Below are 18,223 nucleotides of genomic sequence, written 5' to 3'. Positions count from 1 at the left end.
TATATTCTGATTTATTCTCTGCTTAATATCGGTCTAGCATTTCCAGAATATATATATAAAGGACAAACAAAACAAATACGGTAATCAGAGCTTGTTGAACCAAGTGAACGGGTGTTACATACAGGCCCAAGAACAGAGTTAAATAACTCATCTCACTGAACTGGACCAGCTTTAACAGTGTCTCAGAGCAAAGGAGCAGTAGTGCAATTCTCAAAAGCAGCACAGAAGGAAAACAGTGGACACTAAATTAGAAAACCGCGTTTGGTAATCAAGGCTCAATAAAGGTTAAGAAAATTTGATTATAGTTATAGGAAATAAAAAAAGAGGCACCTTGTAAAAGTGTTTGCATACTGAAGTAAACAGTAAGACCAGTGTGGCAGAACAACAAAAGGCACACTTCTCTTTTGGCATTCTGCAAAAGAGTTAAACTTGAGGCAAATCTGTAAAACAATGTGGTACACATGCATTCCTGGACAGACAGTAAGGCATAAGGTGTTTTCTGCAGGAAAACAAAATGTTCCTCATTGGTGTGGCATGAGGTGATTGTGACTGTTTACCTTAGTATCAAGCATATCTAAAGTTCCTAGTGCTGAAAGGTTTTCAGTGTGTAAAGACAACCAAATGAATGCTACCATTAACCATTAATTAACTATTCTACAGTATAGGTGAAGCTTTTGTGCAAAATGCTGAATATCATACATTGAGCTGTGGATGTGATTAAAGAAAAGGTTATTCCTGATTTCCTCACCTTGGTTCCTGCTTTTGCTGAGCCTATAAAATGACACAACCACCAGGTGGCACCAAAACAACAAGTTTCCCCCCCAAAAGTAGAAAATGTTATTTTGCCAAGGCTCAGACCATCTACGGCTGTTTATGAAGAATCTAAGCTTTCTGCCGTCTGCATACAGACTTTCTAAAACACATAAGTCAACAATATTCAGTGTAATACTGACTGTCTATTGATAGATTTATTTGGCTAGTCTAGTAATCTTAGCCTTTCAGAGCCCAAATCAGTTTTGGGCTAAGCTAATGCTTAAGCAAAAATACACAGTAATGCATGCTGGATCACTGAAATCTCACTGGAAATAGACAGAGCCTTACTTACATTGTTACTTACAGAAATAACAGTACGAAGTCCATTAATGGTTTGGTTTCATAGACCTGGATTAAGCCTAGTCTTGGGCCAAGTTGAGTCTCCAATTCATCTAGCATGTGGCTTGAGAAAATTTTGGAATTCAGTAATACCCCAAATCTTTACTAACAGCAGTTTTGGTACACTGTGTGATTTTTATATGCAATAATGTTGTATATGGTTAGTTTCCCAGATCCAATTTAAGGGTAAACCGAATCTAGCATATTACAGCTGCGATATAGGAAAGGGATTAGGTCTATTCCTGGCCCAATTTTCCATTGAAAGGAAAATGTAGTCCATGACTTGGTCAAAGCCCTACCTTGGGGGCTTGCTAATAATGATAAAACAATAGCACATACTTGTTCTGCTTAGAATCAGACCTTCCAACCTTCCACTGTTAACACACAAAGCATTTACATATTTCTTCGTACACCTTTGTTCTGCTGTTAATCCGCTTTTTCAGTCGTTTTATAAAAGATCTACAGCTTTGTTTATCAATTATATGCAACAATTCTTTTTTTGCCCCCAGATCTTCTTCAATTTATGTAAACCTGTGAAGGTACGCAACAATCATACTAGATCATATCAGTTTATACATTTATCTGCAGCCAAATTGGATCTTTTTCAAATCTGATTCAAAGCTGTTGAACAGTGACTCAGAATTTACGGTAGTGTTACACGCTTATGTTTTTGTGATGCTCTAAATGATTGTTCCAGCCCTTACGAGGGGGGGGGGGGGTGATGTGCCATCTTGACTATGGCATCAGAAAAACAAAACAAAAAAAACGTGATGCAACACTTGTAATATAGGCTTAGTCTTACGGCTCAGTTCAAGTGTTGAGACAGTAGGGCACAAACGGTATAAGCACCTGCTTTGGACCAGTGTCACTCTAAGCATGTCCGACTGTACGCATCAATGGCCCACCATAACCTTTGGTTTATGACTTTAAGCCATTTGGCTATCATCGGACGCATCACCCGTTCCTAAACCAAGCTTATAACCTCGTTGGTCTCATCCTCTTGGCTGGCTAGCTTGTCTGTGACCATAAGGCTTTGCAGCAGGCTTGTGGGAATGGCTGGCTTAAAAGTCCAGTTACGGTTGGAAGCGAAGGGGAAGGCGGAGGACAGGCGAAGCGAGGTTCGAGTCAGCACCATCGGGCCGCGTCGTAGCTCGAAGCGCTCGGCCTCCGGTTCCCTGTCGCCCTTCAGATTCAACTCTCTCCTGAGCTCCTGCACTTGGCCCAGGAGTTCAGCCATCTTGTTGGTGACGGCCACGGAGCCCCCACCCAGGATCTGCACCTCTGGGATCCAGCGGAGGTAGCGTTGCATCCACAGGCGCACTGCAGGCCCGTCCAGCCAGGGCAGCAGCAGGCCATGATGGTCTAGAGGGCGACGTTGCCAGGCCTCATAGAACTCACGCGTGGTCACTGCTGGAGAATCGGGCGAAGCCATCCAGCGGCTGATGCGCTTTACGCGAAGCATCTTCTTCAGGCTCTCCGTCTCGTCCTTGAAAAAGCCCTTTTTGGGTGGGGTTTTGAAGGCCGAGCTGGGCAGGGACAGCTGCCGCTGGTGCTGCCAGGCAACACAGACAATCATAGATGATTATTAAATTCGAGAGCAGTTTTCAAACAGTAGAAAAACATGTGCTGTGCACATGAGTGGTTTAAGTAGGATTTGGCAATTAAGTATAATGAACAATTCAATACTGGAATTACAGCAATAATGACAACTGAACTTGCTGGGCCATTTCTACTCATGCACTGATGCATTATAGCCAGGGCTAGTGTAGAATCTGCAATTCTGCGGAAAGTTATGTGTGCTGCATGCTTTCTAAATGGACAAACTCCATTATGGTTAAAATAAAATTTATTGGGGGGGCGGTGGGACGGTTCATTTGGCACAGCAATTAAATTTCATCCTATAGCCAGTGTTTCTTATGTACAGTAATACAATAAAAAAGTGCAAAGCACAAATGTAGTACTGCGTAGACAGGTCACAAACCGCTCAAATGCTTGATCACAAATGGTCACAAACCGCACAAAGACGCTCCTGAAGGGCCTACAGGCTGTTTTTACTTCTGCCTGCCCGCCTGCTCACGTTTGCCGGCAAAATCTCGATTACGGAGGAGAGGCAGATGGTTTAAGTCTTATAGGAGAAATTACAGACTGTCTGTCTGTCTCGCTCTCCATTTCACACATTGTAAAAAAAATAAAAACTAAAAAAGTAATGGCACATCAGTTATGTTACACCCCCACCATTATGTGCGTCAGCTGACAGACCACTACCAAAGTCTGAACCCCTTTTTACCTTGAGGCGAGGAACCTTGCGCACAGTTTTATCTTGCTTCAGCTTATCAGCGTACAGAGGGTTAATGAAGAGCCCCTGGGCCTTGCAGTCAAACTGTACCGACCAGTCCCACACTGCAGGACAGTTCAATGGGCCTCTTTGTAAGTGCTGCGACTCGGCCTGCCAAAACAATCAAGCAGTGCAAGTCAGCGAGAGGCGTGTCCATGTGAAGGAAGTAGTGGCAGAGCATGTTGGTGCACACGTTACACAGACTGTTTGCCTTTTGGCCTGATGAAGCAACACTGTGTCAGTTCTGTGCTGCAGTAAGCTGGAAATTGAGGTATAATAGTTAAGGTATCTCGAGATTGTGATGTTTACTTGGATGGCTATGGATATGGCTTGACTTGGCAAAACAACTACAATAGGTGCAGCTACAACCTTTGCAGGAATTTCCCAATGTGATAAAACAGTACTCAAAAACCTTCATCGAAACCTGATAGTCTGTAACTGAACAAAAGGTTACATTCTTTGGATGCAAATAAACGGTTATCAGCTCTACCTTCAGAGTGCTCTCCCTCTGATAGGCGGAGTTGAAAAGGAAAGTGCTGAAGATGGGCACATGAACGCTGTCCGACAGCACAGTCAGGTACGTCTCGGAGAACTGGAAAGCTGGACTATGCTGCTGAACCAGCTGCCACACACACTCCAGGAAGAGCAGGAAGACCGGCGACGGAGACTGACACTGCAGAAATATAAACTGGTATTAAGGACTGACAACTCTTGAACACATGGCCAGAGCCTAGATTATCTGGAACTAAACCAATTATAGGTTTTACAGTTAAAGCTGGGAGCTGGGTGTGAAGAAGCCATGCCTGTCGGCTGTGCCGGAAGAGAACAGCAGGTCTTAGAACGCAGCGAGAGCTCCCTGCTTTATGGAATATTCCAGCATTTTTTTTTTTATCCACCATCATCCGCATCCTTAGTTGATGGCATTTGTTTCTGCCCATCGTGCCTCTGACTTAACTTTTAAACCACACATTACTAAAACTTAATTCCGTGCCTGTTTCATAGACTGACTATGATATTTTATTATTAGCTTTTTAATCTCTCAGGCCCTATTGGGATGGGATTCGTTTACATGGGAGGGTAAGGTAGGGTAATGCAATTATTACCAGAGCTTTGCAGTGATTTCTGTATATGGCTGTAAAATGAGCCGTAAAACTAACCTTGGGTTATAATAATCCTGTAGGAATCAACATGTTCCCACAGGGTTTCACAAGTATTAAGGCGCTACTTCAAACGAGAAGATGAGGCAAAGAACTCCTCAGTGGTGCATTATATTACTCCACCTCCCGCTTTAGTTTATAATGGTATAGCACCCATCTCTTAAATCATGCCATTATTGAGAATGATTGAAGCTTAAAGAAACACACCGGAATTATTGAATTGTTGTACAAATACAAGCCAAAAATGCTGGAATTTTCCTTTAAGAGAGTGAGACAATTCAGCGCAAAGCCAGAAGGAGCTTTGTAACAAACAAAAGCAAGGACTGAGTGTGAGACAACTACCTCCTTGTCCTTCTGATAGAGGTGGTTACATCGATCCAAGAAGGCATGGCACCCTGCCACCCACTCTTTCTGCACCAGGCCCTGGAAGCCTGTCAGCGTTCTGCAGTGAGGGTCCAGCATAATCTGAACCAGGCTGGAAATTACGCAGCACAGGTCTGTACCTTCTTCCTCTGAAACCAGTCAGAGTGCCAAAAAGAAGAGATTTAGTCATCTGCTAGCTAAGATCTCAGACTCAAGGTTCTCCAACAAACTAACCCATTAGGTCTGCCGTAAGGGTGTGTGGATATTAGGAGATTCAAGAACATTCACCCAACTTTCACTCTGCTGTACGATTTTCTCTCCAGTTCTGTTCCAGTCACACCACTCATTCACGCATCATGTCTGGAACAGTAGAAGTATAAATGGTGTTTGCTGAGCGACGCCTACCTATTATGAGGACGTTGGTGTTTTCCTTTTCAAGACACTCGATCACTTCAACTGCTTTTTGAAGACATTGTCTGCAAAGAGAGTGGAGTTAGTGCTTAAGTCCTTAAGGCCAAGCAGCTCATCTGTTCTGGCAAAGAAGAACTGAACCTGACCTGATAATGTCCAGCCAGCCTGTGTTTTCAACAGAGGAGAACCACTTCACATCTGACACCCAAAAATCAGTGGAGTTGTCTATTACAAAAATAAAAAATAATTAAAAAAATGAACATTTAAAATCAGCCTCCTACTGAGTAATAAAAAAAGGGCACTCACCGATGAGAAAAAACTGCTTGAACTTGGTGTAAGACTGCAGAATATCTTGAATGGTGGGAAGGGTTTCTGAGAGATCTTCTATTTTTAATGAATAAAGGTGGGTTTGGGCCACTGCATGCAACATTCTGCAACAAAATACCCAACATCTTTTTCTATGTAATAGATACTGTGCAGCATGGTGTAAGACTGTCAAGTCTAGAAGCACACTCCCAATGAAAACCATACAAAACTGGACTACTTTAATTAATTTAATTATCCTTTACCTTTCCATATATCCCTGTACCAACCCATCTTCTTGGGTAGCAGGCAAAGTGGAGGCTTTGAACAAAGCACAGCCACTATGATGAGACCAACACCACATCTTCAAAACACAAACAGACAGATTAGAAGGGTTTTCTGGAATTGACAACTCCCTATACACATCTGAGATCTGAGAGACCTCTAATGAGCCTACATCTGCCATCAAGTTGAATTAGGATGAAAATATTCCAACTAAATGATGATATCTGTTTAAAAATCTGTCAAAAATCCCTTACTGGTAATCCTTTCCCCTGGAATTTAGATAAATCTTCATCGGTGACAGCTGCTGGAACGATGAAGTACTTGGGTAGCCTAGAAGAAAGTTTAAAGCATACTCTTCAGAGAACTAAAGAATGTGTCATTGTCATCTGAAAATGTCTAGCTGCAATATATTTCCACTGATATTACCAATATTGGACATTTTTACATGCAAAAATGTACAACAAAAAAAATCTAATTATCTGTTTGACCCACCAAGCTTGGGACAAGAAACTGAGCTAATAGTGACTGAATAATTAGGTATGCACGATATTCGAGAAACGGACAGTGACGAATCAGACGCAATCATGCCCTCATGGCTCACTGAGCAGCCCTTAACAATGACACTGTAGCTCTAATTCACACAGACGTCACTGCTTACCTTGTGGACAGTTCAAAACCTTCATTTTCCGTTACTATTCTACAGTTTCCTTTGGTCCTTTTCATTTCTTGGGTCCAGTCTTCTTTTGAGTCAAACATAACAGTTCTCTGGGACTTCTGCATCTCTGTAAAGCCATTAGAAGAAATCCTATAAGTAACTCTATAACTGAGTGTAGTATGTTTGCTATAATCACACAATTATTGAATTTTTACAATCTTTGCAAAACTTCTCATTAGGGGTGCACTGGTACGCAAAAGTCACGCCATGGTTGGAATGAGGCCAACTTGGGTTTCTTTTCATTTAGCATTCATCTATTTTCATCCATGTACCCTGTACCTGTATAGCCAGTAACAGTTCAGCACTTATACACATACTGTTACACCCCTCCTTACACAAAAAGAAATCATACACATTTCATACCTGGACTTGTAGAGACAGCATAGGAAAACGCAAAGACACACTTTAGAGACTTTGGCTCCAGGCAATGGTGGGCAATACCTTGAAAGATCTACAGTAAGAAAAACAAACAAACAAACAAGTTAGCTCTAATCTAAATTACTGCTAAATCTTCGTTACTCACAAGTAGGCTTATTCACCTTTCGGGCATCCTCTTCTTTGGTGAACGTCAAACAGAACTGGAAGACACGCAAGTCTTTACAGTGAATGATCATTTTGGACGGATATTTGTTTTTCAGCATGCCTCCGGTTATCAGCTTCCTCTTCTCATCGTAAACTGTAGAACAGACGAGCGTTTACAGACACGTGAGACCGCAAAGACGTAACTACTGGAAGTCTCGTCATTGAAATATGAGCATCTGTTCGCTACCAATCGCTACTAAAATACAAACAGTCAGATTTAGGTGTGATTTAGGTGTGTTTGCACAACAGTGATGTGTTCATTCGGTCAGCGTTACCTCCATAGATATGATCCACACACATTAGAGGAATGTCATTTTCTCCATAGAGCTTATTCTTGAAGTGTTGTGCCTGTAACAAAGAGGCACTGGGTGACATAGTAGTCCTCCAAAGGCTTAACCATACAAATTTATTTGGGGGTCACTGCAGTGCTGAACAAGGCAACCTTTAATCAAAGCAATCTTTAATAGAAAAAGCTGTAATCAGAATTAAAATTTTATACACACACACACACACACACACACACACACACACACACACACTTAGATGAACAATTTAGTGGTGCTGAAACTTGCCATCGTAAAGGTCATTTCACTTCCTGTTAGAAATTACGATTGACTATAGCTGGTAGCTTTGGTTTGACCAACTCACAGTACAATGGGAAAGTCCAAGGAGCTCAGGGCAGATCTGAGAAGAATGACTGTGGATTTACACAAGTCCCGAATGTCTCTTAAAGCCATTTCTAAACAGCCACAGATTCCAAGACCATTGGTTTTCACAACTGTACATGAGTGTGGAATATGGACACTTGGAAGTCTGGAATGACAAACCAACAAATTTAACTGAACTCTGAAATCTGGTCTTGATGGCCTTTAAAAGCATTTGGTCAAGATACAACTTCCCAAGCAACATTTAACCAAATATTACGTGTGTTGTATGTACGTATATTTTGTTGTATGTACATATAATATGTAGAAATAAAATAAAAATCAAAACAATTCTTCTCGTTTTCGTTAATGATGTCTGTAACTTATTCTGCCCCAGAAAAAAAAGAAGCAATTCAAAGACCAATATCTTCATTTTATTTTCGTCGATATGACTGTATATAAACTTCCGATCGAATCTATATATTTGCAGTGAAAACATCACAGGAAACTCACCCTATCTGTGTTCACACAGGGTGGACATTTCCTGCTGCCCTGCCGCCGAGCCGAGTACATGGTTTCTATTTTCACCCCACAGTTGTTTTTGGAAGGCTGACAGTACTTCCTGCTTTTGCCCCTGCTATTCTATCTATCGAACCCCTCACATTTCTATGTACAATCTCTGGCTGAACTAGTAACAATGAAATTATTGTAAAAAAAAAAAAAAATAAATAGAAAATAGAAAACAGTTCAAACCATTACGGCCTTGGATAGGAAAACGACTGGTCGAGAAAAAGCAAAAAAGCCACAACTAATACTGTCCAAGTTCTATAGTAGGGCTGAGGCTGATGGTTATCGTACATGATGAGCGCTTTAATGCTGATCTGTGGTCGGATTAAGTCAAACTAGAGCTGCACAAAGTATGGTTGCTTAACCATTATTGTCATATGGACACTGCAATATTGATATTGCACAAGGCTGAAAGAATACAACAAATGAGCCTTGAACAAATCGCTACCACTAACGTGCTAATGTGAGCCTCCTGATTTTATGGTATTCCAGTGAAAGCAGGCCTACTAAAGACAGCTCAGCAACGCTGCGTTCCTCACCACACTGTACTCCGACAATGAGTCAGACACTCAAGTTCCTGAAATGGTACTTTTAAAGTAAAAGTGGTCTGCTGGCATGGTTCCTTTTTGATAGTTGACCTTCGTGTTGACCTGATTCTATAGATAACCCTAAGTAAAGCTTCATACTGTAGAAGGAGGTGGGGTGGGGTATACCTCCAAAAATGCAGTGTGCTAGTGGAACCATGGATTAGGCAGATGTTAGAAACAGCCAATGTCCCAATAAAACCTTTCTTTAACATGGCCAGTGTTGTTTGTTTTGCTCCTATTTGGTTCACTGGGTTCTGCACAGAAAGCTAACTTTGCTGGATCACATCTCGGAAGCTTCTCAAGTCATGGCTTAGAACAGCAGCAGTGAGAAATACTGAAACCAGCATCTTAAAGATTAACACAGTGTGGTATCAAACTTGTGAAGACTAAGCAGGTGGAGCACTGCTCCAGTACTTTGATAAGAGTTGGGGCAAATGGCTGCTGGAACCACATGGATGAGTAGCCATGTAACATATACACTGATCAGCAACATTAAAACCACTGACAGTTGAAGGCGTGGGATATATTAGGCGATAAGCAGAAAAGCTGAGCAAGCGCAAGAATCTGAGCCACTCTAGGCCACACTGTGATGGCTACACGACTACACGAGTTTCAGGCATGCAATTGGTCTGTACCTACCAAAAGGTGCTCCAAGGAAGGACAACCGGTAAACCAGGAACAGGGTCATGGGCAGTCAAGGATCACTGATGTGATTAGGGCTGAGCAATTAATCGAAACCGACATTCAGAACCTTTAACGTTATCTTCTGTAATTTCGACATTGTGTGTGTTCATGTGCTGCCCCTTTAAAAATGCACATGTAGTCACATGACTCCACCCCATCCAGTCTGCAACATAACAGCTAAAACATCGAGCCCACTCAGCAACTCGGGTAGCTTACGTAATCGCTCATTACTCATAATCGAGGTAAAATGTTGAATTAACCACGATATTGATTTGCGGTCATATCATCCAGCACTTGATGCGATCCATAGAGACCTCACAACTTACAGGACCTACAGGTCTTCAGAGGTCTTATCCTTTCGTCCCTTGGTGTATTTCGTTAACGCTTGTTGTTGAACGTACTCAATTGCTAGTATGCTACTGCTGCCTGGCTCGCTAGACTAGCATTGTAGGTGCAAAGGTTTTACGGACTCGTGTTCAGAACATGTTGTCAGTGTAAATGAATGTAGAAATTGGGGGCTGATTCCGATAGCTGTTATTATCCTGTCTGTATCTACGGGTTCTGATTTTGAACATGAACAACAGTGCAGCAAATCAAATGTGTTCAGCGGCTCTGCTTGAGATATTATGCAAAGCCTCAACACGTGTTCTTACCGTCTCCTCCAGCGGTGTCTCGTCACTGATGAAAGACACGCGGAAGTTGGTGCAGAGAAGTGTGCCGAATATGCCCCGCTGAGACACATCATCCTGGGTGTGTTTGAGGATGGGGTCTGCACTACAGAATATTACTTCCCCTGGGGATAAACAGCAATTGGGTGTATTCAGAGATTCTGCTGGTTCCATTGAACATTTTCGTTGGGCGCTACCGTCCATTACCAAGTACTAAATGCCCCTTTCTGCCAAAAATGTATCAAAACTATTAGACAATGCATTCATAAGAGTTTCATGTAATAACTTTTTTTTCTGAAGAAGGGAGAACTTCACACCAAATCATGCACTCCCACTCCGTTTACGCCTCAACTAGAAAAAGCATTTCCATATAGGTGGCTATTGGTATTGAGCTGATTGGTATTCAGCAGAAAATGCTGGAATGGTTATCAGAGAGAACATAAAGGAATCTGCATTTATTAGAGGCTTGTTTTTCTAAAGCTTAGATGTTTTTAAGGAAAGTAATAGATCACTTCATTTCTAATCTTAGCCATTCAGTAAACAAAATGTTTTTAATAGATGGAGTTACTCTTTAACTTTGAAAATGGACTATGACTACTACCATCACAACCACCACCACCACCACAACCACCACCACCACCACTACTACAGCTGGTCTAAAAAAATCATGTATTACTTCTTGTGCTGGACTACTATTATTGTTGCCATTACTAGAGCTGGACCAATAGTACTACTACTACTACTACTACTACTACTACTACTGCTAAACTACAACTTTTAATACTGGAACTGGACTATTAAAATGGTACTTTTAAAGTAACTAATACTAATACTACTAATACTACCATACTTACTACTACTACTATAGCTGGAGCTGGACTACTACTACTAGTATTACAGCTAAACTACAACTTTTACTACTGAAGCTGGACCAATACTACCATACTTACTACTACTACTACTACTACTACAGCTGGAGCTGGACTACTACTACAGCTAAACTACAACTTTTACTACTGAAGCTGGACCAATACTACCATACTTACTACTACTACTATAGCTGGAGCTGGACTACTACTACTAGTACTACAGCTAAACTACAACTTTTACTACTGAAGCTGGACCAATACTACCATACTTACTACTACTACTACTACTACTACAGCTGGAGCTGGACTACTACTACAGCTAAACTACAATTTTTACTACTGGAGCTGGACTACTACTTCTACTACTACTACTACTACTAAAGCTAAACTACAACTTTTACTACAGAAGCTAGACTACTACTACAGCTGGAGTTTACTATTACTTTTAAAGCTAAGCTACTGCTACTACTACTACTATTACTAAAGATAAACTACAACTTCAACTTCTTCTTTTTCTACTAGAGCTGGACTACTACTACTAATAATAACAATAATAAAAATGATGATCTGCAAAGGTGTTTCCTCTGTTGGCAACAAACATGTTCCCCCATGGGAGGAAGTATAAGACAAAAAGGATGCACAAGATGAAGCCCAAACTACTCAAGAGCAGACTGAGACTGTGTGTAGATTCTTCAGCTTTACATTTATGTTTCTATTCATTACAAATTACAAAACAATGTCAACGTGTTTTCCTCCTTTACCTGGTAGCAAGTCTGGATGCCTCTCTTTCTTGGGTGGTTCCTTCTCAGATTTGATTTCCTGTACACAAATAAAAAAGAATTACATTTCACACAGACTAAATATTTTCTGATTAGAATCATTTTTTTATGTTCACTGCCAAGTCTTGGTGAGTACTGTAAGTGCTTGCTCAGTCAGTACCTACGAACTATACCACCAGCTAAGTGATACATTACTTACAGCACAGGACATCACATGATGCTCGCCTCAGAGAACAGCATTTAGCATTTATTCAATCTGAAGTGTCTCACAGATTTGGAGAATTTTCTGATTTTAACTATCCGAGTAAACTCGAACACATTCAATAATGTAGACGTCTGAACTCTGGGCAGGTCAGCCTATAGTTCTCAGTAGGGGCTCTTGATGGTGTTTTTTTTTCCTCCACCGTCACCAATGGAAGCTTTAAGTGTTGTTTATCTGACAGATACGGTTTTGGGACTCCCGTTCTCTAGATCTTTAAAGCGTTATTTAAACTCAGTCACAGAATCTCCTTAGTGTAGACGTTCCCATGTCAAGAAGAAGCATGGGAGGCCAATTAGAGAGTGATGAGCGATGTGTACTTATTTAATAAGAAGTGAAAGGAAGGCACCGTGTCCTGCATCATTCCCCAACAATGGCATGCAAAGGTTTGAGCACCCCTGTTCAACACTGCTAGACTGTAACAAATTTCTGTAGGTTTCATAGCATTACTAGTGTAGAACCTGTAGAACATAGCAGGTTACTGTAGATCTGTAAAGCATCATGGTCAGAATTCAGTGGAGGGGGAATTCGACAGCACACCTTTTTTATCCTGACTTAATTTCAGCAGTTAACTGTAATCATATTTACAAATCTTTATTTAATATTATTTCCAACAAGTTTTTATTGTCCTGCAGACAAAAGGACATCTCTATAGCCTCCATAAATGTGTAGAAACACAGAAAGCGAATGTAGGTCAGATTATATGGAGCTCGAATGCACACAGAGAAAAGCAGCCAGTCTTTTAGGTGAACAGACATCTCAGCTTGTATCTTTTAGCTGGTGAACAGTCGGTCTGTGAAGACGCAGTCGAATGATACCAAGTGTGAAAAGTGGCGGTGAATGCTTTATTTCCTTATAAGGAACCTGAACTTGACTCTGCTTGCTGCTGTTCTATGGTACTGCATTACAACAGAACGCTAGCTGGGGGTGAAAGAACCAACAGTATCGCAGTGTGCACAGCATTACCAAAATAAACTAAATAGCTATGTGCTTTTAGCAGACACTCTTATCCAGAGCGACTTAGAAAAGTGTCTTACTGTTTAGTCAGAAAATACCTTTTGCTAGTTTTTATAGGCTAGAATCCAAAAGACACCTCTAAGCTTAGTTCGGACACCCTGGGGAAGTTCGTTCCATCACTTCGGTGCCAGGAAAGAAAAAAAAATAGCCAGGACGCTCGTTTTCAGTGGACCTTGAGGGATGGCGGGTCAAGCCGAGCCATACTTGAAGCTTAAGTGGTTCTTGGTACTGTCTTCTCCATGTTACAGTATATAATAATTTTACTGGTGTTCAAAAAGGCTGTGATGCCTTTTAAAGTAGTCTAATATTTGCTGTGATAATAATGACAGCTCTGTAATTGCTGTCACATATATTATTTATGTTATTTACATTACTAATAGTGCAGCACAGATGCCGACATCATATTGGCCTCGAAACTGGCATCGATACTGGCACTTGCATACTGTATCGGTACGGCAATAGAGAGCACCGATACCATGAAGCTTACTGATGCCCTACATTTTTTACATTTTTGTTTGCATACTTTGTTATGAAACCAGTAAAAGCCAGTCATAAACAGTTATTACCACCATTAAACAGACATTTACTGGAACTTCTCCATTTACAGCACTTTCTGTTTTCATATGGTGTTTTGTTGGTTCTAAAACCAAACGTTTTAGTTAGTACCTTTTTACACAGAGACATGGACTTGAATGTGAAATTGCTGAATAAGCACTTTTTGTTTCTAAACTGGCATTTTTTCACTGCTCTGAAATGTGAATTTTAAACACTGATTAAAAGCTGCTTGGTCGAGCTTAGCAAGATTACACAACCCTACCTCCTATAGCTCGGAAACCTTTCAAACGTGCAGTACCTCAACCAGTAAATGCTGTTCTTTCAGGCTTATCAGATCAGACAAAAGTACAACCTATAAAAAGTGGAATTGGTATCGGTACTTAGTATCGGCAGATACTTGAAAATCTGGTATCGTTATCGGTATGAAAATGGTATTGTGCATCCCTACTGTGAGTGGGGAATGTGAGTATTACTGCAATAAACATGAGTGTTTTAGGCCTACTGTGATACAATATGCATTATGTAAAATTCACTACAGCAACCCCCTAGGTAATTGCTACCAGCATGTTACTGTACATTTCAGTGTTCTTTTTACAGTTTAATGTTAAAGATGACACATTGTAATCAGGAGAACTGTTTTCTCTTCTATTCCCATGCAATTGTAAAATACCAAAAAAAAAGGAAAAGGGCCATAACCACAGGTTTGAGCAACCCTGAATGGTCAGTATTTAGTAACATCCCCTATTAAAAATGTCACAGCTTGTAACAGCTTTTTGTAGACAGCCAAAAGTCTCTTAATTCTTGTTTGGGGGATTTTCCATTCTTCCCAAAAAGAGGCTTTTAGGTATAGACGTTGCATGTACTGCAAGGTCTAGCCACAGATAGTCCATTGGATTTTGAAGTGTCTTTAGGATCATCATCAGACTAGACTCGTTTAACAGACAGAAAACAAACAATCCGTCCATCCACCCATCCATCTCCACAGCTAAATCACCACAGGACCCCTTTAATACTGAGATAATTACTAATAGTTGTAATTACTAATCTAATTGACTAATTTACTGTGATTTATAACCTATACAGAGTCAATCTCCTATATTACCGCCTATATATTTATGAATCCCAAAATTCATAAAGGTAATAATGGGGAACAATAAAAAAACAACTGGTCTATTTATTGACATAAAGTTGACCTGAGGACATCCTGTGAGAAGAACAGCATCTTAACCAGTAAGAAACGTCCTGTTTTGTATTCTAGATTTAAATATTTGATTAAACGGTAAAGGTGCACATATTTCTCACTGTACAGTGCGCACTGCACAGCCAAATGTGCCCTCAGTGGTAGTGAACACACACACACACACACACACACACACACAAATACACACACACTAACCGCTGAGCCACCACTGCCCCACTAATATCATATTATTATTATTATTATTATTAATAATAATAATAATAATAATAATAATAAAGACCCCCCCAAACAAACAAACCCTCCAGTCCCGCGTGCCCACAGCTAAAACACTTCAGGAATTTAATACTAAGATTACTGATAATTGCAATTACTAACTATATTTTTATAGTTTTCCTGTGATTTATAATCTATATGGAGGTTATATATAATATGTCCTATATTATTCCCACACAGAATTTCAGCATTCATAAAGAAAATAAGGGTAAAAAAAAATGCTCTATTTATTTACATAAAGTTGACCTGAGGACATCCCGTGAGAACAATGGCATCCAAACCAGTGAGAAACTTCCTGTTTTGTATTCTAGATCTGAACTATTTTATTATTATTATTATTATTTTTATTATTATTACAGAACCCATCCGCGCGCGTTCCCTCAGACGCGCACGCGCACAGGCCCCTATGAATGCATGTCAACATGAAATCATGCGGTCGTTTTGTGTGTGTGTGTGTGTGTGTGTGTGTGCGTGTGTGTGTGTTTAACAGTCATATAAATGTGTTGCTTCCTTAGGTGCCAGAACGTAACTTAGTTCACGTAAAAATCTCCTGAACCCCTGTTGTTTCTAACAGCCCTCTCTCTCTCACAGCTGTAAACACATGACTGTAACTGTACTCTCGGTCAGCAGAAGTGAGAAGACGAGACCCCCCGTGTTCTCCGTGCAACTCCAGCTGGACCGGTCGACCCTCTCAGCTAACTAAACTCAAGCCCCGAAGCTCGGGCCGCTTTCTAAACCTGTGTTTTTCACGCCTGTCCTCTCTGTAAGAGTCAGAAGTGGAACAACGCCAGCCTCACCTCGGGTGTAACGTACGACACGAACGACGGTTTGCTGGACTTCGCTCCTCCGCCTCCCAAACTCAACATCTCGGCTCTACTGAACCCGGGAACGCTCGGGAACGCTCGGACTCCGCTTCCCCGTGCTCTGCGCGGATTTCCGCGGTGGGAGAGTAACCTGCTCGACAGTAAACCGCGCCCGTCCGACTTCATTGGCTCCTCACGGTCAACTATTGACCGGGCTGCGTGTGCGCAAGAGCCGAGCCTCCCCATTGGGCCGCTCGACTGTCAATCAAATTCCAGCTTCCATTAAGGCTCCACTTCCTCAGTGGGGAGCGAATAGAGCGCCGTGTGGAGTCCGGCCACGCCCTTCATTGAGCTCGAGCTGACCGGGCGGTGAGGAAACTACGGCGTTTCTAATCTTCCTCGGACCTTTTCTGTGTAATTAGGCCGAGCTTCATACTTTATTATTTCTTTTAAAAATATTACAATAGCTCAAACTGTCTTTTTCCAAGCTTGTCAAGCCTTGAAGGGCTCATTTCCTACATTCGTCCTGTAGTAATTTTGCTTAATTCCCTGAGAGCCACAATTCATGCGATATGGGAGACGCCATGAAGCGTCAACGTGAAGGTAATGCTGCTTTAGCAGGGTGTTCTGCTGCTGATGTGGGTGAGCTCCTTTCTAAATGACTGCTCTCTATTGAGCCTTATTCAAAAAGTAGTCCCTGCTGCAACACCCCTTATAAGGTCAAGGGGCGGGGCTAAGCTGATTTGGGTTGAATAGGCAGGTATATGTAAATGAGGTGGTTTTCATGTCGTCACAAATTCAAAACATCACGAGGTGCAGGAGAAGCTCTTGACAGTTTCGCTCATAGAATAAGAGCTTAAGGTCAGACCGTGTGCATGGAAGTGCATCAGCTGCTCAGTTTTAATACAATAGGGCCATCATTCAGTTTTCCATCACTTCAGGCCTTTAATTCCTGTTCCTCTGCTACTCCAGAGTCCCCAGTGTAGAGCTACTGAGGGTCATTTTCCATTGCAGGCATTAGCAGTGATGGGGTCTTCCTGTCCATTGCTGGGCAAAGCAGGCCGGACGCTCACTCCACACATCCTTCCTGCTCCTGAACAACATGCTGAGATTATGTTGTTGAAACACGGAGGGTGAAATGTTCAACTAATTCAGTCCAAATACAATAAAAGGGAATTCCATCATGTTGGGTTGGGCTGGGTGTATGCCAAAAATAAATACATAAATAAACAATGTGTAAAATAATGGTAAATAGATAGTAAATAAGTCAAATTATGTAATAACTAATTTATTAGTAATGTTTTAATACTTATATATCATATTATTTAATTGTATACTCTTTTTATAACCTGTAATAAGCCTTAAAATTGAAACAGTCACTGTCACACATCAAATACAGAGAGATCTGTCTGTCTATCCCAGTCACAACTTCAACCCTTTAAAGCCTGAAACATCAAAGAATTGCTCCAAAGTTTAATTAAACTTAAAACTTGTGTATACAAATTAGACATTAGAAATGAGAATTTTTAGAAATTAGAAATTTATGTACATCAGAAATGTATTACTCCATAGATCCGTAGAAGTCTGTGTATCTTTCTGGCGATTGCAGTGCACGAATAATCCAGCAGGGTGCAGAAAATGTGCATCTGATTTTAGGGTCTTATTTCTGAGTATCTAATAAATTCATATTATTGTTATTTAATCATTATACTAATTATTTTATTAAAGGGTTAACACTACGCGCCCAATATTGTGCAAGTCCTCCTCGTGCTGCCAAAACTGCTGTGAGCCGTTGAGGCACGGCCTGCTCTCACATTAGCCATAGCTCATTATCTCACTCTTCCTGTTCAGTTATTCCCTTTTATTCTCTAGCCGGTGTCGACCAGTAGAGGATGGGTTCCTTTCAGCATGAGGGGATTTGTCCTTGCCACGGTCACCTTTGGCTTGGACCCAGATCCCTGTAAATCTGCTTAGTGGCATCTTTGAAAAGCGCTATTTAAATAAATCAGAATTA

At 41.1% G+C, this 18,223-nt stretch overlaps 1 protein-coding gene across 1 annotated transcript; it reads right to left on the bottom strand.

The window, feature by feature from the left end:
* On the bottom strand, positions 1 to 16,371 carry mtmr12 (myotubularin related protein 12). Its single transcript, XM_072664874.1, has 16 exons — positions 16,204 to 16,371; positions 12,084 to 12,141; positions 10,439 to 10,578; positions 7,579 to 7,651; positions 7,261 to 7,397; positions 7,085 to 7,172; positions 6,665 to 6,788; positions 6,261 to 6,336; positions 5,988 to 6,085; positions 5,725 to 5,849; positions 5,565 to 5,643; positions 5,413 to 5,483; positions 4,987 to 5,156; positions 3,978 to 4,160; positions 3,440 to 3,598; positions 1 to 2,704 (listed from the first exon to the last, which is right to left on the bottom strand). Exons 1-16 carry the CDS (start codon positions 16,270 to 16,272, stop codon positions 2,117 to 2,119), a joined length of 2,238 nt encoding a protein of 745 aa, XP_072520975.1. The 5' UTR covers positions 16,273 to 16,371; the 3' UTR covers positions 1 to 2,116.
* Positions 16,372 to 18,223: the final 1,852 nt, after the last annotated feature.

Source organism: Salminus brasiliensis, chromosome 20, assembly GCF_030463535.1.
Source record: "Salminus brasiliensis chromosome 20, fSalBra1.hap2, whole genome shotgun sequence".
Lineage (NCBI taxonomy): Eukaryota > Metazoa > Chordata > Actinopteri > Characiformes > Bryconidae > Salminus > Salminus brasiliensis.
Note: the sequence above shows the minus strand (reverse complement) of the source record. Positions and strands in the feature narration are given on the sequence as shown.